This window comes from Pristiophorus japonicus, chromosome 22 (assembly GCF_044704955.1).
Source record: "Pristiophorus japonicus isolate sPriJap1 chromosome 22, sPriJap1.hap1, whole genome shotgun sequence".
NCBI classification, from domain to species: Eukaryota; Metazoa; Chordata; class Chondrichthyes; family Pristiophoridae; genus Pristiophorus; species Pristiophorus japonicus.
In genome coordinates, this window is record NC_091998.1 from 51,536,582 (window position 1) to 51,563,483 (window position 26,902).

Here is a 26,902-nt window from a genome sequence, read left to right on the forward strand (position 1 = left end):
CACGGGCCCAGCACACACTGCGATATGTGCGCGCACTAGGTCCGTGCAGCAGAGCTGGTCTCCAGTCGTCCTGGTTACTGGACCAAGATCTCGCTCTGTCGAGCCCGTGTGGTGGCTGGTGTGCAACGGCCACCCCACGTTAAAAAAATCCACGCACAGGCATCTTCCACCCTTCAACATGTAGTTCGGGACCTGGAATATTACATCCTTCATTGAAACACCTGTGACCTCATCCCTTTTTGGTGTGGAAGCAAGTCATCCTCCCTTCGAGGGACTGCCTATGCTGATATGGAATGATGGATACTCGGGAGTGAGTTACAGGCTGGAATCTAATCGAGGGGTTCAGATTCAAACACCCAGTACAAAGTAGTCAAATTTGAAGATGATTCCAAAATAATGGCACTGGAATCGAAGGCAGCTTGGAATTGACGGAATGAGCTAGACAAAATGGGGCCAAGTTTCCTTGGTTATCCAGTGGACTTGTGCTGTAACTCTAGCGAGAGACTGGCAGAGCGGCTGAGAAATAGGCCAGGCCCTGTTGCTAAGATTGCCTATGAATTGATGCTCCCGGGGGGGGGCAGGGGCTCGGGGGTGGGGGGGCAGGGGCTCGGGTATCCTCTTTGCTCCTCCCCCCCACCCGCCACCAGATGGTGATCAGGAGCTGGAGATCCCACTGGTGAGGGGATGGAGGGTTCCCGTAGAATTAAAGTCATTGGTGGAAGGATTTGAGTGGAGTTGAGCAGAAATCGTTTCACCCAGAGGGTGGTGGGGGTCTGGAACTCACTGCCTGAAAGGGCAGTAGAGGCAGAAACCCTCACCGCACTTGGATGTGCACTTGAAGTGCCGTAACCTACAGGGCTACGAACCAAGAGCTGGAAAATGGGATTAGGCTGGATGGCTCTTTGTCGGCTGGCACGGACACCATGGGCCGAAATGGCCTCCTTCTGTACATACAAAATTCCTACAGGGTAGATGCCGGGAGGATGTTTCCCCGGGCTGGGGAGTGGAGAACCAAGGATCAGGGTCTCAGGATAAGGGGTCGACCATTTAGGGCTGAGATGAGGAGAAACTTCTTCACTCAGAGGGTGGTGGAGGCTCAGTCTTTGAGTATATTCAAGACAGAGATCGATAGATTTTTGGATATTAATGGAATCAGGGATGTGAGGATAGTGCAGGAAAGTGGAGTTGAGGTAGAAGATCACGGCGGAGCAGGCTCGAGGGGCCGAATGGCCAACTCCTGCTCCGAATTCTTATGTTATTATGTATCGTAAATATCTGTGATTCTATGATGTGCCTATATTGGCACAGGTGCTCACCAGCCCCATGCAATTCAGATGCCCCCCCCCCCCCACCCGCCCCACTGACTCTGCATAATGAGATGTAGTCAACGTCGGTGGGCACCCATGGGTGCCAGGATTGCAGGGCACAGACTTCTGGGCTCAACAGTGGGAGATGAACTCCAATGCTGGTGAGTGTAAGGCACTGCATGGAGGGAATCAAAAAATGGGCCACATTGGTCTTTCATTAATGGTGTCGAAATAACTGAAGAAGACGCATAATCATGGAATCTTCCAGACTCCGCATGTCCAGCCAACTCAGAGGAGCAATCAACAAAACAAGTAACATGCTGAACTACATGTCCAAATACTGTCCAAATAAAAGACTGGATCTGCCAGGTTGTCATGGAAGTCGCGGAATAAGAGCTTCAAACATGTGGTGTTAATGGGATAAGTGGCCGGCATTAGCCACAATGAGGGGAAGGGGGAGGGGGGTGGAGATGCAGGGTAAAGTGGGGGTGGGAGATGAGGGTGGAGATGGGGTGGGGTTGGGGAGATGGAGATGGGGGTTTGAGGGGGGGGTGTGGGGGGGAGATGGGAGGGTGAGGGGGGAGGTCTATTGGACTTTGTGCTGTTTCCCTCACTCCCCATGCAACAGGCATCGACAGAAGGAATAATGTCTGTTTTGTTCCAAAGCATGGCATATGGCATATTCATATCGTGGAAATGATCCAAATATTATTTCTAAATTGTTTTGAGAGAATTTTCCAAGGTTTGGCCTGCGTTCCTTCTAATTGATTCTGGCTCCTGCCCCCTGCTGCCCCCCCCCCCCCTCTCACCAGCCCTTCCCCTGCCGCCCCCTCCTCCGCCATCCCTTCCCACTGCCCTCCTCTCACCGACCCCCACCCCACCCCACTGAACTCCCCGACCCCCCCCACCCCACCGAGCTCCCTCTCACCGGCCACCCTCCCCACCGACCCCTCCGACCCCCACCCCTCCCTCTCACTGCCCCCCCTCACCGACACTCCCCCTCAACGACCTTCCACCCCTTCACCGAGCTCTCTCTCACCGACCTCCCTCCCCACTGACCCTCCAACCCCCAACCCTCCCTCTCACTGCCCCCCCCCTCACCGACCCCCCACCTCCTCACCGACACTCCCTCTCACCGCGCCCCCTCTCACCGACCCCCCACCCCCCTCAGCGACAGCCCCCCGCACCGATCCCCCCGATCCCCACCCCTCCCCCTCACCAACCCCCCTTTTACCGACTCCCCTGTCACCGCTGTCCCCCTCACCGATCCCCCCGACCCCCACTCCTCCCCCTCACCGACCCCCCCCTCACCGCCCCCCTCACCAATCCCCCCGACCCCCACCCCTCCCCCTCACCGCCCCCCCCCTCACCGCCCCCACCCACCGATCCCTCCAACCCCCACCCCTCCCCCTCACCGACCCTCCCTTTACCAACCCCCACCCTCACAGACCCCCCCTTCACCGACCCCCCCTCACCGACCCCCCCCTTCTCCGATCCCCCCTCACTGACCCCCCCCTCACCGACCCCCCCCTCACCGACCCCCCCTTCACCAACCCCCCCTCACCGACCCACCCACTTCACCGATCCCCCCTCACCGACCCCCCCCTCACCGACCCCCCCTTCACCGACCCCCCCCTCACCGACCCCCCCTTCACGAACCCCCCCTCACCGACCCCCCCTTCACCAACCCCCACTCACCGACCCACCCACTTCACCGATCCCCCCTCACCGACCCCCCCCCCTTCACCAACCCCCCCCCCTTCACCGACACTCCCTTTACCGACCCCCCCTTCACCGACCCCCCCCCTCACCGACCCCCCTTCACCGATCCCCCCTCACCGACCCACCCACTTCACCGATCCCCCCTCACCGACCCCCCCCTTCACCGACCCCCCCCTCACCGACCCCCTCCTTCACCGATCCCCCCTCACCGACCCCCCCCCTTCACCAACCCCCCCCTTCACCGACCCTCCCTTTACCGACCCCCTCTTCACCGACCCCCCCCCTCACCGACCCCCCCTTCACCAATCCCCCCTTCACCGACCCCCCTTCACCGACCACCCCCCTCACCGACCCCACCCCTTCACCAACCCCACCCTTCACCGACCCCCCCTCACCGCCCCCCCCCCCACACCCCTCACCGATGCTTTGGTTTTCGCTCTGGATGACACATTGCTCACTTATTATTTTTTGTTTAATTTCCTCTGTTCCATCTGATACATTATTCCCACTGCTCCATGATACACTATTCCCATTGCTCCGTGAAGCTTGGACAACTAGTCCCAATCTTCCACTGCCACCTTCAGCCAACTGTGTAACGTGTAATTGTGCTCGAGGAGCTATCTTCTCTTATAACTTTATCTCTTGAAGGCTGATGTCTTCCTATGCTGATTTTGACTGAGGTCAAGAACTCGGGATTGGATTTGGGGGCTAGTTCTGGATGAGCAGCAATTTTCTGCAGTTAAATATTGGGAAGACCGAAGCCATTGTCTTCGGCCCCTGCCAAAAACTCTGTTCCCTGTCCACTGACCCCATCCCTCTCCCCAACTCCTGTCTGAGGCTGAACCACACTGTTCGCAACCTTAGTCTCATACTTGACCCTGAAATGAGCTTTCGACCACATATCCACAGCATAACGAAGATCGCCTATTTTCACCTCGGTAACATCGCCCGTCTCCGCCCTTGTCTCAGTTCATCCGCTGCTGAAACCCTCATCCATGCCTTTGTTACCTATAGACCTGACTATTCCAACGCACTCCTGATTGGCCTCCCACATTCTACTTTACGTAAACTAGAGGTGATCCCAAACTTGGCAGCCCGTGTCCTAACTCGCACCAAATCCCGCTCACCCATCACCCCCTGTGCTCGCTGACCTACACTGGCTCCCGGTTAAGCAATGCCTCGATTTCAAAATTCTCATCCATGTTTTCAAATCCTTCCATAGCCTCGCCCCTCCCTATCTCTGTAATCTCCTCCAGCCTCACCACTCCCCCCCACCCCCCCGAGTTATCTGCGCTCCTCTAATTCTGCCCTCTTGAGTATCCCTGATTATAATCGCTCAACCATCGGTGGCCGTGCCTTCTGTTGCCTAGGCCCCAAGCTCTGGAACTCCCTGCCTATACCTCACAGCCGCTCTATCTCTCTTTTCTCCTTTAAGACGCTCCTTAAAACCTGCCTCTTTGATCAAGATCTGCCCTAACTTCTCCTCATGTGACTCGGCGTCAAATTTTAGGGCTAGATTTTCCAGTGGCTCACCGCCCGGTTTCTCGGCGGTATTGACCGTTTTAGGCGAGAAACGGTTGGCGAAAAATTCCCCAGCCGGCGGTTTCGAGGTACCACTGGGGAGCGGACGGCCGGCGTGCACCGTCCACAGATCGCCCTGGCGCGATATTTGGCTTAGCGGTGACCCGTAGGTAAGTTGAAAAAAAAACGCCCACGAGAATCAGCGGAGCCAGGTAATAGGTGAGAAAAAGGTTAAGTAATTGGGTTTTGACTAATTATTTTAAAATTCAGTTGTCGTAATTTGAGTGAAAAGGGTCCTGAGAATGTTTTTATGATTTTTTATTGGATGTTTTTTGGGAAAATAATTTTTGTGTTTTTCTCCTCCTAGGCCCAACCCGCAACCTCGGGGTAAATTTTTTGTAAAGTTATTAATTAACGCCCATTTTCTTTAAGAATCGCACATCGGCCCAAGATTCCACTTTTGCGCGGAGAATCGGGGTGCAACGCCCATTGTTTACGCTGGGCGGATTTCTTTATTTTTTGGGGGGGAATTTTTTGCGGAGATAATGTTGGGAATCTTGGCGGTATTTCGGGCGGCAATCGGGCGCTGACGGGTTGTTTGGAAATTCTAGTCCTACGTCTCATAATACTCCTGTGAAGCGCCTCGGGACATTTCACTACGTTAAAGGCGCTATATAAATACAAGTTGTTTTTTTGTAGTTCTAGAACCCCTTCCCTTGACCAGGCCAACATCCCCAGCATTGAAGCACTGACCACACTTGATCAGCTCCGTTGGGCAGGCCACATTGTCTTCATGCCAGACACGAGACTCCCAAAGCAAGCATTCTACTTGGAACTCCTTCACGGCAAGCGAGCCAAAGGTGGACAGAGGAAACGTTTCAAGGACATCCTCAAAGCCTCCCTGACAAAGTGCAACATCCCCACCGACACCTGGGAGTCCCTGGCCAAAGACCATCCTAAGTGGAGGAAGTGCATCCGGGAGGGCGCTGAGCACCTCGAGTCTCATCGCCGAGAGCATGCAGAAACCAAGCGCAGGCAGCGGAAGGAGCGTGCGGCAAACCTGTCCCACCCACCCTTCCCTCAACGACTATCTGTCCCACCTGTGACAGGGACTGTGGCTCTCGTATTGGACTGTTCAGCCAACTAAGATTCATTTTAAGAGTGGAAGCAAGTCTTTCTTGATTCCGAACGACTGCCTATGATGATGATGATGATGATGGGAACATGCATTAACCTAAGAATTAGAATTAGGAGCAGGAGTAGGCCATTTGGCCCAACATTTTTTGCGGCGCTCACTATTTTGCAGTTGGGTTATTTCACTCATGTCAAAGGCCAGCTGACTGTGACCCAAACAATTTGAGACTGTGCATGCCAAGTTTTACGTCCTCTACAGGTGTCTTTGAGGCATTGCGTCGGTCTATATTTTAGGATGGAGAATATTCTAAACAGAAAACCCTTCGCAAGAAGAGGACCAAGGGGAAAAGGGCTTGGGAGAAAAAGTGCAACATGTCACTAGAAAAGTCTTTGGGGTTGAAATTCGCCTCTGCCGTTTTTGAGGGGGTGTCATCGCTGATTTTACCGCCGGGTGTTAGGAGCAGGCTCCAACAGCCAAATTCAGTTTTTATGGCCAAAGGATGAGGGAGCAGCACTTAAAAAGTGGCGTCGCACACTCACCCTCGGGGCGGGTGCTCAGGAGGCCGACTGGATCTCGCATCGGGAGGTTGCCGCCGCGCCAGGATAAAAAACGGGAAGAACAAAATATAGAACTGAAACTTCTCCGATTCACACACACATACATACATACATACATACACAACATACACACACACATACACACATACATACATACACAACATACACACACACATACATACATACATACACACACAACATACACACACACATACATACACATACATACACACACACATACACACATACATACACACACAACACAGACACACACACACATACAACATACACATACACACACGCACACACACACACAAGCATACACACACACACACAAACATACACACACACACGCGCACACACACACAACATACACACACCATACACACACACACACACAACATACACACACACAACATACATACACACACACACATACACACACAACATACAGACACACACACATACAACATACACATACACACACGCACCCACACACAACATACACACACAGCATACATACACGCACACACACAGACAACATACACACACACACACACACACAACATACACGCATACATACACACACACATACACACACACACACATATACACATACATAGTCACACACACACACACATACACACACACACACACATACACACACACACACATATACACACACACACACACAATATACACACACACACAACATACATACACACACATACACACACACAAAACATACACACACACACACACACACACTTCCCCACACTTAAAACTAATGAAAACATGAGAACTTACCTTCGTTTCTGGCTGATTCCGCCCGTGAACCACTCTTTAACCGTCACTTTTTTCAGGCTGTACGGCCGCTGTACAAACTAAATGTCGCGGTGGAGAGGCGTTGCGCGCTGGATGACATCACCATGCGGGTGGCGTTCGCCGGCGCATGCGTTGCCTCTTGGCACCTCTGCCAAAGAGCTGACTTAATTTCAGCTGGGACGTGGACGCCGCTCACCGACGACGGAAAGCCTTTGCCGCCCATCGCCGGCGGTAACAGGTGCCGTCCACAACCCAATGTCAACCCCATAGTTTCTCAGCTCCACCAGCCGGCTCACAATTTGCTCTTTCAGCCTGCCAGCTGTTGCATTTTGATTGATAAAAAAAATACCCTGACAGCTGTCCTCTTTTCATTAAAACAGTCCCGTTTGCTTGGGTAGATATAAACCAGTCATTGAGTGAAGCAGATTATTAAATACTTGAGTGAAGGGATACTTACTCAGTCAGATCCTGAAAACTATTTATTCAATGAACTCTCACTACTGTAGTTCAGTCACGTCAAGCCAACGCTTTGAAGTTCAACTTTGGCTCCAATTCAATGGAAATGGTATAAAATATGGGGAAGATAAGTCCCTGCCAAACAATAACCTGGAAACACACGCATGTGCTGGCTTCTCTCCTTCAAAGGAACCTTGTGCGCTCCATGCATTATGCATGCAACTTGGAGAGAGTCAGGCAAAGGCCCACTTGTCACTTAACACTTGTCGCTAGAGAGGGGAAGGAGGATACAATGGCAGCAGAAGTTGCACTGATTAGTCTCAATTATTAAACCCATTGTAATGTGTGCACCTGTGAGTATGCTCACAGGTTTGTGGAGCTGTTGGATTTCTGCGGTCTGGAAGAGTCCGTATTCTGTGTTTTATATACATAATGTGTGAGGTTGCAGCCCCTCTTCCATTATTTGAAGGGGCTGCTCCTCAAATTCTGGTTGCACTTCAGTCCCACGCTCCTGATCTTTGGGCACCCTGTGCGGAGGCGAGCGGGCAGGTCGGAAGGCCTCCTCGTAGGACTGCTCCTGGGCCTGGCCAAGGGTGCCATCAGCCGGTCCAGGCAGCGGGCGGTCGAGGGGGTTGTTCAGCCCGACTGGCTGCCTCTCTTCCGTGGATACATCTGAGCCAGGGTGTCCCTGGAGATGGAGCACGCGGTGTCCACCGGTATGCTCGCGGTCTTCTGCGAGAGGTGGGCGCCAGAGGGACTGGAGTGCATCATCACCCCCGGGAACAGAATTTTACTTTGATTTGGCAAAGTTCCCAGTTAATTTGTTAATTTGAGGGTTCTCGTGCCCGTAGCAAAAGGGGACACTTGATTTAAATTTTAGTTTGAAATAGTTGTAGAGCTGTTGAGTTGGGAGTGGCTTAGCCAGTCACGTGATGTTCACAAGACTCAATAAAACCCCAGCCAGTTGGGTTCGGGGGATCCACGATGAGGCAGGTGGTTGTGAGCCTGGTGGATGAACTGGTAATGTGTAGTGTGATTGTTAATCCTTTTGCTAATAAACCAACTCGTTCTTAATAGCAATGTGTTGGTATGAATTCTTAAGCAAATAAATGACAAGAAACAAGGCCCATAGATTCCGCCCTTGGTGTGGATAGACTGGAGAAGCTGGGCTTGTTCTCCTTAGAGCAAAGAAGGCTGAGAGGAGATCTGATAGCAGTCTTCAAAATCATGAGGGGTCTGGACAGAGTAGATAGAGAGAAACTGTTCCCATTGGTGGAAGGGTCGAGAACCAGAGGACACAGATTTAAGGTGATTGGCAGAAGAACCAAAGGCCACATGAGGAGAAACTGTTTTACGCAGCGAGTGGTTAGGATCTGGAATGCGCTGCCTGAAACGGTGGTGGAGGCAGACTCAATCGTGGCTTTCAAAAGGGAATTAGACAAGTACCTGAAGGAAAAACATTAGCAGGGTTACGGGGAAAGGGCGGGGGAGTAGGACTGGCTGAGGTGCTCTTGCAGAGAACCAGCACGGGCTCGACGGGCCGAATGGTCTCCTTCTGCGCTGTAACCATTGTACGATTCAGTAATGTCGCGGCAGATGAAGTGCCAGTTGGGGAAACTTTTCCCGGGGGGACAGAGGGTGGGGATTGTGGGGAGTGGTGGGCAGGGAAAAGTGGCCAATGAGGGAGACATGGTGGCATTAGGAGATGGCCTTGTCAGTTCAGCACGGACTCGGAACGGAAGCTGGATCCCTTGGTGCGCTCGACTATGCCTTTACCCACCTGGCCACCGGGAGCACTGCCCCAGACTTATGTCCAGGTGACAGAAGGCGTAACGTGTGAAAAGTGTGGGGATAGCTTTAACATAAAGCGGCTGGCCGGAGTCTGACGGGATTGGATTGGCAAATCAATGGAAAACAAACAGCCAGCCAATCGAATCCCACCACAGTTACCCGCCGAGCAGTTTTGCTTAAAATTATCCCCGTGGATTCAGTTGGGGGCTGTGAGCAGCGTTAAGCTGCAATAATCTGCAAGGTTCAGCGCAGGGCGCTCACATGCTCTGGAACTCCCTTCTAAACCCCTCCGCCTCCCTACCTCGCTTTCCTCCTTTACGACGCTCCTTAAAACCCACCTCTTTGTCCAAGCTTTTGGTCACCTGCTCTAATTTCTCCTTATCTAGCTCGGTATCAAATCATTGTCCTATAACACTCCTGTGAAGCGCCTTGGGGTGTTTTACTACGTTAAAGGTGCTAGACAGATACAAGTTGTTATTGTTGTTGAACTTAATCATTTTCTTCCCAATTTTCTCCTCTCCTCTCGTCAACGAGAGAGAGCCCAGCACAAGCCAGGAATGAAATCTAAGAGCTGATAGTCTGCACTGAATAGTATCTCCACTGAATAGTATCTCACCGAGGGAGGCAGTTCACATTGAGCCACACAGACAGGCTCAGCTTGATAACGGTCAGCCTGACCAGTGCCATTGCCCAGGGGACCAAGAACTCTACCTGGTTCCAAAACATTCTGTGGAGGGAGGCGGATATCTCAACGTACCTGTCAACCTCTTGTAGCACTGGCGCGGGACACAGCAAATAGGTGTCTTCGACCACCAGAGGCTTCTGAGCTGGAAGAGATAGAAAGATCACTGCTGAGTCCTTTGTGAGGAATGTCACGATCATTTCAGAAATACTAACGCACTCACACACACACAAACACACACACGCACTCACACACATTCACTCACACACACTCACACACACACAAACACACACACGCACTCACACACATTCACTCACACACACTCACACACACACAAACACACACACACACTCACACACATTCACTCACACACACTCACACACACACAAACACACACACACACTCACACACATTCACTCACACACACTCACACACATCTCACACACACATAAATACACACACATACACTCACTCACACACACTCACATAAATACATACACACACTCACACACACACGCACACTCACTCACACACACTCACACACACTCACTCACACCTCACACAAACATAAATACATACACACACACTCACACACATACACACACTCACTCACATCTCACACACACATAAATACACATACACACACACTCACTCACACCTCACACACACATAAATACACACACACACACTCACACACACTCACAGAGACACACAGACACACACACACATATACACACATACTCTCACACACACACTCACACCTCACACACTCACACACACACTCACACATACTCACACCTCACACACACTCACACACATACATACACACACATACTCACACACATTAATACGCACACATACACACACACACTCACATACACACACACACACTCACACCTCACACACACACACTCACACACTCACACACATACACACACTCTCGCACTCACTCACGCACACACTCTCACATTCACTCACACTCACTCACACACTCACTCTCTCACACACACAATATCTCTGATGGACAGATGGTTCACCAGCCAGTAAACTATTTCTTTTATTAAAATGTCTTTTTCTGTGTCTTGCCTCAACACCGTTATACAAACACAGAATTTGGTTTCCATGTACCCGCCTGCAGTTGTTGCTCTGTGATTCTTCTTTGAGAAAGCATCATATATTGTACTTGTATTAAGTGCTGAAAACCCACAATGTTTTTTTGCTGCAATTATCATTCCCTACATGCTCCTGACAGACTGCCGATACCTTGTTAACGAGAGGCCATCTTTCTGACTGCATCTTACGGATTAGTCCTGCGGTTGTCTCTCAGCTTTTGCTCTTCTTTCATTTCCTCACCTCTCAAAACATCCTGTTCCAAATGTGTATCTTTACTTGCAATGAAAATCTGTTCCGTTCTCTTAAAAAGGACCATTACCATTGGTGACAATTCATTGCATCAATCAGCAACAATGCTTCTTCCACAATGCCCAGCAACATTCTTTATTTTGAAAATGATGCCTTGATTTTTAAAATTCTCATCCTTGTTTTCTAATCCCTCCATGGCCTCGCCACCCTCCCTATCTCTCTAACCTCCTCCAGCCCCACAACCCTCCGAGATCTCTGCACTCCTCCAATTCTTCCCTCTTGAGCATCCCGGATTTCCATCGCTCCACCATTGGCGGCCGTGCCTTCAGCTGCCTTGGGGCCGTAAGCTCTGTGATTCCCTCCCTCAACCTCTCTTCCCCTCTGTCTCTCTCTCCTCTTTAAAGATGCTCCATAAAATCTACCTCTTTGACCAAGCTTTTGGTCACCTGTCTTAATATCTCCTTATGCGGCTGGGTGTCAAATTGTGTTTGATAATCACTGCTTGGGATGTTTTACTTCGTTAAAGGCGCTATATAAATGCAACCCGTTGTTGTTGAAATTCTTCACTTTTGGCTTCTAATCCCATTGTCGTTGCAAAGAATTTACTGTTCTGCTTTTTTTCTCCTCCAATTATATTTCAATCTTGAGCCACATTCCCTGTTGCACTTCGCATCGGTTTGCCCTCACGGCATCACGTTCAAAATCCGCGGTTAATTTCGTGTCCGTTTCTGATGCATCAATGTCCCTTTGAAGGTGCGTCAGCCCGAAGTGACGACAGTTGTCTTCGCGATTCCGTGCAACACTTTGCGGGAGTTCATACCCAATCCGTCTACTCCATCCTTCCAGTGACACAGCCCAATCAGGCAGCATAACTACATGGCACAGCATTGCCCTGGGTTGGAATATGGATCGTGGCGGAGGTGCGGCGAGTGTTTTTGGGGCGGAGCAGCGGTGAGGGATCGTGGCCGTCTTGCGGCGAATGAGGGTACGGGGCCCAGAAGAGTCGAGGGCCCAGGGGCAGCACGGGCCAGCTCACACTGTGCGATATGTGCGCGCACTAGGTCCATTGCAGCAGAGCAGGTCTCCAGTTGTCCTGGTTAACCCTTGCCACTAGATAAAGGCCAAGCTCTGTCGAGCCCGTGTGGTGGCTGGTGTGCAACGGTCACCACACGTTAAAAAAATCCACGCACAGGCATCTTCCACCCCCTCAATTGGAGTTCAGGACTCGAACATTGGGTCCTTCATTGAAACATCTGTGAACTTATGTGGAAGCAAGTCATCCTCGTTCGAGGGACCACCTATGATGATGGGGTTGGAATATGGGATGATATTGCACAAAACCACACATATTGTCAAGGAGGATACGGCAAACACTGGGCTAGAAATTACACCTCGCCCTGATTGGGGAAGAGGGGGGGGGCGATAACCTTTTGGGGCTGGGACCACCTGCCCCCCTGCCCCCGACACAGAATTGGGTCATACATATACTGAGGATAGGTTGAGTAGGTTGGGCCTATACACATTGGAGTTCAGAAGAATGAGAGGTGATCTTATCAAAACGTAAGATAACGAGGGGGCTCGACAAGGTGGATGCAGAGAGGATATTTCCACTCATAGGGGAAACTAAAACTAGGGGACATAGTCTCAGAATAAGAGGCCACCTATTTAAAGCTGAGACGAGGAGAAATTTCTTCTCTCAGAGGTTTGTAAATCTGTGGAATTCTCTGCCCCAGAGAGCTGTGGAGGCCGGGTCATTGAATAAGGTGGAGATAGACAGATTTTTGAGCGATAAGGGAGTAAAGGGCTATGGGGAGCGGGCGGAGAAGTGGAGCTGAGTCCGTGATCGGATCAGCCATGGTCTTATTAAATGGTGGAGCAGGCTCGGGGGGTTAGGTGGCCTCCTCCTGCTCCTATTTCTTATGTTCTTAAACGAAGTGGGGCGCTGTCTCTGGCGGTGTCTCCGGTGCGCCGCTCCCTTTGAGTGGCGCTCTCGGGGCGGTAATGTGCCGCTGAGTCATGCTCTACACAGATGCTGCAATGCCCGCGCCCCCCTCCCCACCCCCCCCGGTCCCATCATAGGGGAGGGCTCGCTACGCACTCTGCAAGACCCTTTGGTGGCCGCCAGGGACGCGTGAGACCCGAGACGGAGCGCCAGGCTGCACGATGGCAGCCCAATTGACGGCAGCCTCGCGTGCCGCGGGGGCAATTTCCTCCCGCGGGGCGGAAAGGGGTCAGCCCGCACGGCGATGATGACATCAGCGGTTGCGCCCCCCCCCCCCCCCCCCTCCACCAAACCTCCGGGACAATTTCCTAGGAGGCAGTAATGCCCCCCCCCCTCCCCCGGGCTAGGACCCCATTGTGCTCGGGCTATAAATGGGGGCAATTTCGCCCGCACAGTATTTTAACAGGTGAAATGGTCGCGGATTAGGGCTGATTAATGCCTTCGACGGTGGCCATTCATTCTTTGGGACCGAGATTTGAAGTTGGCCAAAATGAACAACTGATGGACCACTTCGTTATTGTCCACGAGAGTCCCCTTGAGCCTGCTCTGCCAGTCAATAATATCATGGCCGATCTGATCATGGACTCAGCTCCACTTCCTGCCCGCTCCCCATAATCTTTTATTCCCTTATCGCTCAAAAATCAGTCGTCCTAGTTAACCCTTGCCATTGGACCAAGACCTAGCTCTGTCAAACCCCTGTGGTGGCTGGTGTGCAATGGCCACCACACGTTAAAAAAATCCACGCACAGGCATCTTCCACCCTTCAGGATGTAGTTCAGGACCTGGAATATTAGGTCCTTCATTGAAACACCTGTGAACTCATCCTTTTTTGGCATGGAAGCAAGTCATCCTCGCTTCGAGGGACCGCCTTTGATGATGATAAGAACAACTATCTTAATTGAAGTTTGAATCACGTTCCCAGTGCATGCACAGCACAATCTGGCCACAACTTGGCACTAACTCAAAATCCCACGTCGAGTGCAGAGGATGGCGAGTGTGGGAATTGGAAAATATCAGAGCTTTTCTGGATGAAGCACAATGTTGGTGCAGAGGGACCTTTACTTGGCACTTCGCTGAGCTGCAAGTGCTGGAGGCTGGTGCTGGCTGCCTGGGATAGGTCCCCAGCTCGTGTCCACATCAGCACAACATTCACTGGAAAAATAGTTGAGCAGGAAGGTGGTTGAGGCTAATTGTTCATGAAGATGCCTGGAGCTAAATCAAACTTGGGTTCAGTCTGTAATTAGCGACAACATGAATAATCTGCCGATTAGAATCATCAACGCACAACATCAGGCCTATAATAAAAGCCTAAGTTGACTGAAAATAAAAGTCTGGTTCAAATTATCACTCTGGCTCCCTTCATCGTGTGTGCATTTCAGCTTTTGGAACGCGCTCCTTCGTCGAATGTGATTCCATCATTGGAAGGGCTTCAGGAGAATGGGTTCATGTAATGCGAGGCCAGTTTCACTGGAATCTGAGCGAGAGTTCAGTTTAGATCCCACTGGACTATTCTTGAGGGTCCTCGGCTTTAACATCGTTTGAAACATTGCAATCCTCTTCAGCGAAGAACAAGTTCTCCACGCATCTTTTTCTTCAAGCCCAGAGGCGAAAGTTTTCCTGCTGAGCCAAGGCTGGGGCCTTGGGGGTTGCCCCTTCTCAAGAATCCTGGGGGTGCAGCCGGTAATTTGGTGAGATCTATCCCTTGTGAGCATAACTACACAATTCATTGTAAAGGATACAGACTCCTCCAGTGTCAGCCGTGGCTCAGTGGGCAGCACTCTCTGGGTGGGAGGGGCCAGCAGTGAGCACTCTCCAGGTGGGAGGGGCCAGGAGTGAGCACTCTCTGAGTGGGAGGGGCTTGGAGTGAGCACCCTCCAGGTGGGAGGGGCCAGGAGTGAGCAGGTGCTGCTGATTACCGCAGGAATTGGAGCGAGTTTGTAAAAAGTTGGTGGTGGGTATTTGAGTTGGTTATTTTCTCAAATTTTAGGGCCTTTTTGGCCCATAAACATCAGCCAGATGGCTGCTGAAGGGCCTGGAGTGCCGGGTGTGAATTTAACCAGGGGAGAGAATGTCTTGAGAAGGGAGAATAAAAGGCCCAAGGATTTGGGCTGGGACTTTCAGGAAGTTTGGAAAAGAAAAGGTAGTGGTGGTTCACTGCCAGGATAAGGAGATGCGAGCTTGGGATATTATCCAGGCCGTACACGAGGACTGCGGGGAGGGAAGTTGCTTTGCCTGCCGACCAAAGCCGAATGTTGGATTCGAAGTGACGGTCAGTGGCCGCGAGGAGGTGGAAAGACTTTTACTGAGCCTGAAGGTTGGTGAGAAGTTCTTGGATGTATCTTTGCTGTATTCCGAAGAGCAGGTAATTTCATTCTTAAACCTGCCGGTTTATGGTGAGGACAATGTGCTGGTAAAAAAGTTGGAATCGTGGGGCATTAAACTTTGCTCAGTAATAAAGAGGAGATACTATCCTGGAACACGGGTAGCTGATGGAACCCGCTATGGAAAAGTGCGGTTCCCAGAGGGGTGAAGTCATTACCCAGCAGTATGAAATTCGAGACAATGGAAGGAGTGCAGTACTTCCGGGTTCTGCATGACAACCAGGTAAAGGTTTGCTATTACTGTCTTGGACACGACCATTTAGTAAGAAGCTGTCCAGACCTGTACTGTTATAACTGCGGAAAGTCTGGACACATCGCTCAGAACTGCAAGGCAGGGAACTGTGCGGTTTGTCACAAAGGCCCCACCCGCTGTGAGTGTGAGGCAGAAGGAAGCTCCTTGTGCGACGAGGAGGTGGGAGAAGGAGCAGGAGATGTGAGTGGAGTGGCCGGAGGAGCAGAGCAGGCGGAGGACACGGCCGCCGAACGGAATGAGGAACGAGCGCAAGAAGAGGCAGAAAGTTGCGGATCAGAAAACAGGATGGAGATGGTGGAAAACACACCAAGTACGGTGGAAAAGGACAAAATCAGCGGAGGACATCGGGGGTCAGGGACAGAGTCGAGCCATAATATGGCTCGCCTGTAGGTGTCCGTGGGGGGTAGCGAAGGCGGGTGTGGGGTGCGGGGTAAGTGTAAGTACTCCAAAGAGAGACGGGGAGTTGTACATCTTGGGGAGCAGGAGGGGGCAAGACCAGGAGAGGGTGCAAGAGGCAGGAGCCTTAAAGGGGCAGCAGGACGGGAGCGGGGAGACAAAGACGCCAAAAAAGGGAGCAAGATGGGTGGGGACGTGCCATTGTCCCAGAGAGAGAAGAAACAGGGAGCAAGGGTCAGCGGTGGAGGTGAGGCCGAAGGGAGTGGCACTGTTGGAGAAACCATGTTAGCAGGAGGACTCTCTAAAGGCGATTCTGTACCTGACGGGGAACAAGGATGGGAGATTACAGAAGAGCTCGAGAGTGTGGAGTCAGAGGAGGAAGGAGACATGGAATTGAGGGGTGGGGGGGCATCATGTGGAAAGGGAAAGGTTAATGAGGGACAGAAGGAGGCAGAAGGGGCAGTTCCGTGGCCTAAATTTAATGTAAGGAAGAGACTGAAACTGCAGGGAAAGTTCAAACAGGAGGTGAAAAAGAGCCGGAGGCTGCAGGAGAAAGCAACAGCTGCCCAAAAAGTTGAGAGGAGGGAAGGGCCAGAGATGAAATGATGATGGGGGGATTATCAGGCACACTTCTTTTATTAGGAGCAATGATTACATTAGTCTCCGTTAATGTGAACGGACTGAGGGGGGAGAAGAAATTGCAGCAGTTGTTGCAGTGTTTTAAAGGCATGGACCTGTTGTGTCTGCAAGAAACCTTTTGGGATTAGGAGATCCTAGAAAAAGTTCGGAAGGTTTGAAAGGGAGGAGTGTTTGCAAGTTGTGCAAATAATAACTGTAGAGGGGTGGCTGTTTTAGTGAGTTTGTTCATGAAAGAGAATGTTGCATTGGAGGACAAGGACACTGAGAGGAGATTTTTACAGCTAAAGGTACAAATGGATGAATTGAATTGCGATCTCTTTAATATCTATGCGCCGAATGACCGTTGCAAGCGTCATGAGTTTTTTCGGTGGTTATTCACAGAAGTGGCAGAGACGGAAAACCCTTGTATAGTGGGGGATTTTAATGTATTTTTATCTCGGACGGACATTTCAGCCCAGATGACCTTTAAGGATGATAACTCCAGAGAGGTGATTGTAAAAACGATGACAAATTTAAATTTGAGAGACTTATGGAGGGATCAGAACCACATAAAAAGGGAGTTCTCCAGAAGGTTGTGTGAGTGATGTTTTAAAACAGCCAAATAGATTTTGTGTTAATGCGGGAAGGGTTAAGTTCTGAGGTGATGAAGATTTATTATAAAAAAGTATTTTTTAGTGACCACTCGGCTTTGGTTCTTAAAATTAGGAACAGCAGAGTTAAGATCGGTCCAGGGGTGTGGATTTTAAACAATCAGTACCTGAAAGAAATTGCTTTTATAGAAGGGATTTTAAATATGATAAAGAATGCTGGGAAGGAACCTTTGTTCTTGAAAGAAAAAAAGAGTTTCGGTGCATTATGGGAAAGAAAGAGCAACAGCTAACTGGCGTCAAGAAGAGAATATAGAAGATTTGCAGATATTTGTAAAGCAGTAAAGCAGGGGATAAGGGAGCAGAGACTAAGTGGAAGGTTTTAAAGGAAGATTGGGAATTATTACAAGCTGAAAAATGCAAGGGGGCCATTTCCGTGCAAAGACTATAGATGCATTGGAGGGAGAAAGATGCACTAGATATTTGCGTCAAAGGTTATCATTAATTGGCGAGTTGAAGGTTGGGGAAAGGATCATTATTGAAAGTGGGGAGATTATGGAGGTGGCTAGTAGCTTTTATCAAGAGTTATATACAAAAGAAGACATTTCCAAATTGGCGATGGAGAAGGTTAGTGCTTTTATTGAAGAGGGTTTAAAGGAGGATGAGAGAAGCATGTGTGACAAAGAAGTAGGATTAGCGGAAATAAAAGTAGCAATAAGTGGAATGAAGGGGGAGGAAAGCCCAGGGTCCGATGGACTAAGTGCAGAATGTTATAAAGAATTTTTAGAGATTTTACGTCCATTGGTCTTAGAGGTTTTAAGGAGATTAAAACTGAGCGAAGCCTGGCCCCATCTATGAGGAGAGGTATCATAAGCTTAGCTTCTAAAAATAAAGGGAATAGAAGGGATCTGAAGAATTGGAGGCCCATCACATTATTAAATATGGATTATAAGATCTTGGCAAAGGTTATGGCAAACCGTATGAAGCAGGTGATGCTGCAGATAGTTTCACCCTCTCAGTCCTATGGAGTCATAGGCCGGGACATCGCTGACTCTGGTCTCAATCCGAGATGCGACAGAACTCATGGAAGAGAGTGGGAGGGAAGCTTATGTGCTAAAGATGGATCAAGAGAAAGCCTTTGATAGAGTCTGTCATGAGTTTTTATTGATGGTTTTGGAAGCATTTGGTTTGGGGGGAAAATTTCATTGAGTGGATAAGGATTTTTTATTCAAACACATTTAGCTGTGTTAAATGTAATGGTTTTTTTATCCAAGTATTTTCCAATACAGAGATCAGTGAGGCAGGGTTGTCCCCTGTCCCCTCTGTTGTACACATTGGTAACAGAACCATTAGATTACATGATGCGAAAGAAACAAGGTGTTGTGGTTGCCAGTTCCGGGCAGGTGTCGGTGATACACCAATATGCAGATGACACGATCTTAACGTTGAGAGATGGGGAGTCAGTGAGGAAAGCTCACTGGGAGTAGTGGTGGAGTATTGTGGAGCTTCAGGAGCCAGAGTAAATTATAGTAAGTTCTAATGCCTGGTTGTGGGAAGGAGTAGGGGGAGTGTTTGGAGGAAAGCCTTTTTAAGTTGGTGGAGGTTTTAGAAGTTCTGGGGGTAGATATGGGGTGCAACAAGGATAGGGATGAAGTGGATTGACTAAATTGGGAACCGAAAGTTATGAAAATTAAAAAGATTTTGAGAAGATGGGAAAGAAGTGGCTGAAAGAAGGAAGAGCGACAGTGGTGGCAGCTCTCCTGCTATCTAAACCATGGTACTTATTGACGGAGGAGGACATTCCTGAGTGGGCGAAAAAGAGAGGCTTGTGTAAAGTTTTTATGGGAAGGGAAACCAGTCTTGGTTGCTTACATTGGACAGCGAAATCAAGGAGGACTCAATTTCCCAGATATTGACTTGAAGAAAAAAATCCTTTAGAATTAAATGGGTGAAGAGATTTCTTCAGAAGTCAAATACAAGTTTTTGGAAGAGTTGTTTCCAGCATTTTTTTCAAATTAAGAGGGTTCTGCGGAAGGTACAGCTGGAGACTGGCAGGAGCCTCAAGGAATTTCAGGGGCTGATACCTTCAGGAAAGGAAAGGAGAACATTTGGGGAGAAATGGTGAGTGTAAAGTGCCATCGTCAGATACCATATGACGTTACATTGGCTGGGGAGGTGTCTGCTATACCTTGCGCATTGTCTATTTTTGATTTGGAGGGAAGACAAACAAAACATTTGACGACATCAAGGGTCCTTGCATAATCTCAAACATCCCAGTTGCCACGCGAGACACTTACTGAGGGTCATGGTTTCATTGATCTTGAAGCTGCAGAGGACTTTATCCACACTCCGCGCGTGGGAAAATCCATTTCCTCTCACAACAACTTGAAACGTTTCTGTGAATGAGAGAACAGAAGTTAGATCAAGAATCGAGTGATTCGGCATCAAGTCCAGATAGATTTTTGGGACATTAAGGGAATCAAGGGATATGGGGACAGTGCAGGCAAGTGGAGTTGGGGTCGAAGGTCAGCCATGATCTCAATGAATGGCGGAGCAGGCTCGAGGGGCCGAATGGCCGGCTCCTGCTCCTATTTTTTTATGTTCTTAAGTCAGTGAGACGTGATCTGCCAGTTGTCCATCTGGCTGGCTTGCCAAACCCCTTTACCACCAACACTACTGAGTCTTTGTATCACTCAGAACTCTTGAGTGAATCTCTGGAATTCTCTACCCCAGAGGGCTGTGGAGGCTCAGTCGTTGAGTATATTCAAAACTGAGATTGGTAGATTTTTGAATATTAAGGGAATCAAGGGATATGGGAAACAGGCGGGACAGTAGAGTTGACGTAGAAGATCAGCCATGATCTCATTGAATGGCGGAGCAGGCTCGAGGGGCCGAATGGCCGGCTCCTGCTCCTCATTCATCTGTATGTTCCGACGGTGGAAATATCTCCAAGGTTAGAACGTATCTCAGAACCCCATTGTCCTTCTGGATTTTGACTGCAGACCGGTTTCCGTCAATTGGAATGGTATCTGTTAACATCTCAGCTGAGATGAGCGAAGTCAGTGCATTCCAGCGATGGAACTTGGCACCTTTGCATTCCGCAGGGCTCAGCTGCCCACGAAATAAACTCAGTGAACAAATTCATAGTTGCTTTGTATTCTTTGAAACCCACCACCCATCCAATGGTCTCTTGTTGGGAGTTTTCTGGCTTGAATTTCTTGAAACATGAAAGATAGCCCCTGACAATTTTCGTTTCAAATGCTGCGATGTTATGGATTCCAAATTGAAACCACGTTTTTTTGGAAATCGACACTTCCACATATTCTTCTTCTCCCTCTGTTTTCAATTGACTTTTGCACCAGTTTGAGCAGAGAAAGGGGGAGGAGCATGGATGTGATTCAGTTCCTGACATCACCACTGAAAAAGCCCACTGTGCATGGGAGGGGGGGGAGGGGGGGAGGGGTGGGGGGGTTGGCGGGGGGGGGGTGGGGAGGGAATAGCAACACCACTGGCTAAAAAGATTGCACTCGGCATATTCATGACTTGAATGCTTTGCAACATTACTATTTCAATTAGGGACTTGCGTGCAAATGTTTTCAATGAGAAATTAGGGATCAGGAGTCATCTATCATGATGAAGACACCCTGTGCTTCTAACTGTGTGATAATTTGTGAAAATAAACAAACAGTTCCTAAAGCAGAAAATATCTGGCATTTGCGCACTCAGTTATTTCAGAACAGTTTCAATGATGTTGCTGGTTTTGCCCACAAAATCTGATTTCTGGTCAGTCAGATTGTTGGGTTACTTGTCTAGAATGGAAAGGTATAATAAAAGAGATGCTGAACGTTGTTGTACAAGCTGAAAACCCTCACTTGCCAGGACGGTTGCAAAATGGTAACTGTAGATGACAGAGGCATGCCGGGACAAGAGACTGTGGTAGGTCAGTGACCTTCGAGCATAGAGGGCATAATCGAAGGTGGCACACTGACATTGCAACCGGTGCCCAGGTCTCGGTGAGGGGTCGGAGCGGGGCGTGAGGGGTCGGAGCTAGGCGTGAGGGGTCGGCGGGTGGGCAGTGATGTCATCGCTACTTGCCCACCGGGCCAGGGCGCTAATCGCAGGGCTCAGCGCTGCCAATGCGCCCCCGCCCCCCCCCCCCAAACCTATGGGGCAATTTCCCGGGAGGCGCTGGTGTTTCCCCTCCCCGGGTGAAAACCCCATAACGCCCCGTTAGCTCCCCGAGGCGCTAATTGGGCAATAAAAAGGGGCAATTTCATCCCCAATCTCGTTAAACAATGGAAGAAGTTGATGAGGCACTCATTTCATTGTAACCTAAAATGGTGCATTAAGTGCCAAAGCTCTGAAGAAAAAAAACTTGTGTTGTCATGACAAAAAGCCACTGCCATAAACAAATTGCACAGTTAATCCCACAAGTACCGCTGGAAGCGTTCCATTTTATATAGCACCACAGTAGGAATCCATCACTAGCATGACTTCAGCCCTTTTGACAATTGGCTGCACTGACAACCAGGATTGTGTCAGTGAGCACAAAGGGACACTCCCTTTGGCAATCTTTGATAGATTACATACCAACTACTGCCACCTTTTGCACAGTTGAACAATTTTTTTTAAGTGACCCTTTAATGAGGACCACAATCCCAATTGTCAGCCGTGGCTCAGTGGGCAGCACTCTCTTGACTCTTTGGGCCCAAGTTTCCACAAGAAAAAAAACGGGCGCCCCTCCGAGCTGGGCGCCCGTTTTGCGCGCCTAAAACGGCGCCTAAAAAAATCCTCGGTAGTCTGCACCTACTTACAGGTCCTCTGGCCCTTGGCGCAGTCAGCACGAGCTGTGGGGGGGGGCGGAGCCAGGTCCCGGCGCTGAAAACAGTGCCGGGACCTCTGCACATGCGCGCTACAGTCGGCACGCAAGTGCAGTAGCTCCAGGCGCCGAACTGTGTGGGAGGGGCCCGAAGCACGCAGCCCCTAGCCCTGGCCCAATGGCCTCACTGGGGCTCCTCCCACGGCCAGCTCCTGCTCCCCGCCCGACCAGACCCGACACTCGCTCTCCCCCCCCCCCCCCCCACACCGACCAGACCCGACCCGACACCCGCTTCCCCCCGCCCCGACGACCAGAGACCCGACACCCGCTTGCCCCCCCCGCCCCGAGACCCGACACCCGCTTGCCCCCTCCCCGCACCGATCCGACACCCGACACCCGCGCTCCCCCCCCCCCGACTGACCCGACCCGCGCTCCTGTTCCCCGACCCGACGCCCCCCCCCTCTCTCTCTCTTCCTCTCTCCCTCCTCTCTCCCCTCTCTCTCTCCCCCCCTCCCCTCTCTCTCCCCCTCCCCTCTCTCTCCCTCCCTTCCCCCCCTCTCTCTCTCTCCCTCCCCCCCCCTCTCTCTCTCCCTCCCTCCCTCTCTCTCTCTCTCCCCCTCCCGCTCAGCGGCACGAACGGCTGCAGAATTCTCCCTGGCTGAAGCACTTTCACACAGGTAGGAAGATGGTTTATTTAATCTTTTCTTGGCTTATAAATGTTTATTCAGGTTGGATTTATTTGTATAATATTTGTATAAGTATAAATTAGGATTTATTGTCGAATTTAATGAGTTTCCTTCCCCCCTCCCCACCACCTCGTTCTGGACGCCTAATTTGTAACCTGCGCCTGATTTTTTAATGTGTAGAACAGGTTTTTTCAGTTCTACAAAAATCTTCACTGGCTCCATTCTACTTTAGTTTGGAGTACGTTTTCACTGTGGAAACTTTCAAATCAGGCGTCAGTGGCCGGACACGCCCCCTTTTGAAGAAAAAATTCTGTTCTAAACTAGAACTGTTCTACCTGACTAGAACTGCAGAAAAAAAAATGTGGAGAATTGCGATTTCTAAAATAGTCCGTTCTCCACCAGTTGCTCCTAAAAATCAGGCGCGAATCATGTGGAAACTTGGGCCCATTGAGTCAGAAAGTTGTGGGTTCAAGTCCCACTTCAGAGAGTTGAGCATAACGATTTAGGCTGACACTCCCAGTACAGTGCTGAGGGAGCACCGCACTGTCGGAGGTGCCATCTTTCAGAGGAGATGTTAAGCTGACGCCCTCTCAGGTGGACATACAAGATCCCATGGCACTATTTTGAAGAAGAGCAGGGGAGCTATCTCCAATGTCCTGGCCAATATTTATCCCTCAATCAACATTAATAAAGACAGATTATCTGGTCATTATCACATTGCTATTTGTGGGAGCTTGCTGTGTGCAAATTGGCTTCCGTGTTTCCCACATTACAACAGCGACTGCACTCCAAAAGTACTTCATTGGTTGTAAAGCACTTTGGGAGGTCCTGAGGTCATGAAAGACGCTATATAAATGCAAGACCTTCTTTTCTTTTTCTTAGCCTTGTCTGCTCTGAGGCGAACAATCCCAGCGCCAGGGACATTCAGTCGACCATGTGACTCCTGCCCTTTCACAATATGCTAAGCCTCAGAATATAATGATCTTCCAGTGAGACATTCTCGACCATGGCTCCAAATTATCCTCTTCTGAATGAATGACTCTGCTTTGAAACAACTGAGCAGGCATCAGAGGGGAAGGCTTGCTCCAGCTGTTGGGTGTTGAGTTCAAAAAAGAACAGCTACCACCCTTGCTCGAAATAGCGGCCTGAAGGGACCGCCATAGATGTTCCTCGCACGTCACACCACAGGCAAGACTTCCCTTCGTGTCAAGGTAACCCAGCAACTCACTGAAGAAACGGGCAGCAGGAAATGCACATGAAAGGACTAAGGGGTTCGAAATTCAGTAGCGTATTTTTTTGAGGCGGTGTTACCGCCTGAGTGCTGATTTTACCGCCGGGTGTTAGGTGCAGGCTCCAACTGCCAAATTCAGTTTTTACGGCCAAAGATGAGAGAGCTGCGCTAAAAGGTGGTGTTGCACACTCGCCGTCGGGCGGGAGCTCAGGGCCGACTGAATCTCGCATCGGGAGGCTGCCGATGTGCTCACTGGGAAACGGGAAGAACAAACAAGCCCTCAAACTTCACCGACCCCCACACACAAACTTCCCCACTCTTAGAGCTAATGGAAAAAAATGAAGAAATAAATAACGAAAAAAACTCACCCTGCTCACTGGCCGATTCCGCCCGAGTTCCGCTGTTTAACCACCTCGTTTTCCAGGCTGTACGGCAGCCTGCTGGTACGGCAGCCGCATAAACTAAATATCGCGACAGAGGCGCCAAGGAGGCGCTCCATGCGCACTGACGTCACGGTTTCCCATGGCGTTAGCCGGCGGGATGTAATGTTTTAATGCCATTAAAAAATGACCACCGAATTTCGCGTCCGGTGTGAACAGCAACCAGCGCCACGCCCAACCGCCCAACTCCCAGTTAACACCGGCGTTATCGGCTGGCGTTAGCAACCGAATTTCGCGTCAGGCGTGAACAGCACCCACAGCGCCACTCCCGACCGCCCAACTCCCAGTTAACACTGGCGTTATCGGCTGGCGTTAGCAACCGAATTTCGCGTCAGCCGTGAACAGCACCCACAGCGCCACTCCCGACCGCCCAACTCCCAGTTAACACCGGCGTTATCGGCTGGCGTTAGCAACCTAATTTCGCGTCAGGCGTGAACAGCACCCACAGCGCCACTCCCGACCGCCCAACTCCCAGTTAACACCGGCGTTATCGGCTGGCGTTAGCAACCGAATTTCGCGTCAGGCGTGAACAGCACCCATAGCGCCACTCCCAACTGCCTAACTCCCAGTTAACACCCAACACCGGCGTTAGCAGATGAATTTCAACCTCTGAGGATCAGTGAAAAACTTTATCTCAACCCTTCAAGTTTATAAACTTTTTTTTCGCGGACTGGAAATCTACGAAGGGAGAGAAGTGCCAGGCTGCTTGCTTTTACTGGAGCGGATTCAATGACTCTGAGAAAGCATAACATTAAGTGCACTTGATATTGGCCTGACCCGCTTACCTCCAGCACAGATGCTTGATGGCTCAGCTGCCAGAATCTCAATGCAAGACTTCTTCAGGATCTAGTCATCGGGGAGAAAGAAGCAATAATCAGCAATCTTGCAATTCATTCCCACTCCATTGCCTGAGCTGGGGAGGTGCAATTATTCCTAAGCATTACCATGTGCGTATCCAGTTAAAAATAGCACATTTGAAGAAAAAAAAAGATGTACTCTCTTCAGAATGGTAAAAGTTCCAAAGCATTCAGATTTAGTCCTTTGGAAGAGAAAAACAGAAAAGATTGCCAGGGTCCTAATTAAATGATGATAAAATCAATGGAAAAGGTCAGAGGCAAGGGGTACTGGAGGGAGAAAATGATAGGAGCTTAGGAACAGGAGGAGGCCATTCAGCCTCTCAAGACTGTTCCGCCAATCAATGAGATCATGGCAGATCTGTATCTTAACTCCAACCACTCACCTTGGCTGTATATCCTTTGATACCCTTGGTTAGCAAAAAATCTATCGATTACAGATCTTAAATTATTGATGGCACCCCAGCATTTACTGCTCTTTGCGGGAGAGAGTTCCATACTTGTACTCTTTGCATGAAGAAGCGTTTCCTGACTTCTCTCCTGAACGGCCTGGCTCTGATGTTAAGGTTATATCCCCTTGTCCTGGACTCCCCCACCGCCCCCCCACCAGTGGAAATAGTTTTTCTTGATCTCCCCTTTCAATTGCTTTCAAAAATCCTAAAAACCACAATCAAATCATCCTTAGCCTTCTCTATTCCAGAAAAACAAGCTGCGTTTATATAATCTCTCCTCGTAATCCAACACCAGCTGTATTTACGCTGGGCCGTGCATCACCCATTCCTGATGCGCGGGGTCCTCACGCCTGTCACCAACCCCGATTTCAATGTGCCATGTTCACAGAGAGCGGCCGCCAGGAAAATCCGGTAAAGCAGTAGGTCTTCCACATAGGCAGTGTTGGAGAAGCAGGCAGGTTTGCAGGCAGGTCCACTCCCCTACACATAGGTTTTTACATTGGATATACGGCACAGAAACAAGCCATTTTGCCCAACCAGTCCGTGCCGGCGTTTATGCTCCACTCGAGCCTCCTCCCGCCTTTCCTCATCTAAATCTATCAGCATAACCCTCTATTCCCTTCTCCCCCATATGCTTATCTAGCCTCCCATTAAATGCATCGATACTATTCACCTCAACCACTCACTGTGGCAGCGAGTTCCACATTCTCACCACTCTCTGGGTGAAGAAGTTTCTTCTGAATTCCCTACTGGATTTCTTGGTGACTATCTTATATTGATGGCCTCTGGTTATGCTCTTCCCCA

General features: G+C 50.1%; 1 protein-coding gene across 4 annotated transcripts in view; it reads right to left on the bottom strand.

The window, feature by feature from the left end:
- Positions 1–26,902, bottom strand: part of LOC139234761 (anthrax toxin receptor 1-like) — a 246,144-nt gene that overhangs the window by 133,694 nt on the left and 85,548 nt on the right. For all 4 annotated transcript variants that reach the window (XM_070865452.1, XM_070865451.1, XM_070865453.1 and 1 more), the window contains exons 9-11: positions 25,578–25,638; positions 19,914–20,012; positions 10,072–10,141 (exon numbers count right to left, since the gene is read on the bottom strand). In XM_070865452.1, the coding sequence (XP_070721553.1) occupies positions 10,072–10,141; positions 19,914–20,012; positions 25,578–25,638 (230 nt within the window). The remainder of the gene's footprint in view (positions 1–10,071; positions 10,142–19,913; positions 20,013–25,577; positions 25,639–26,902) is intronic.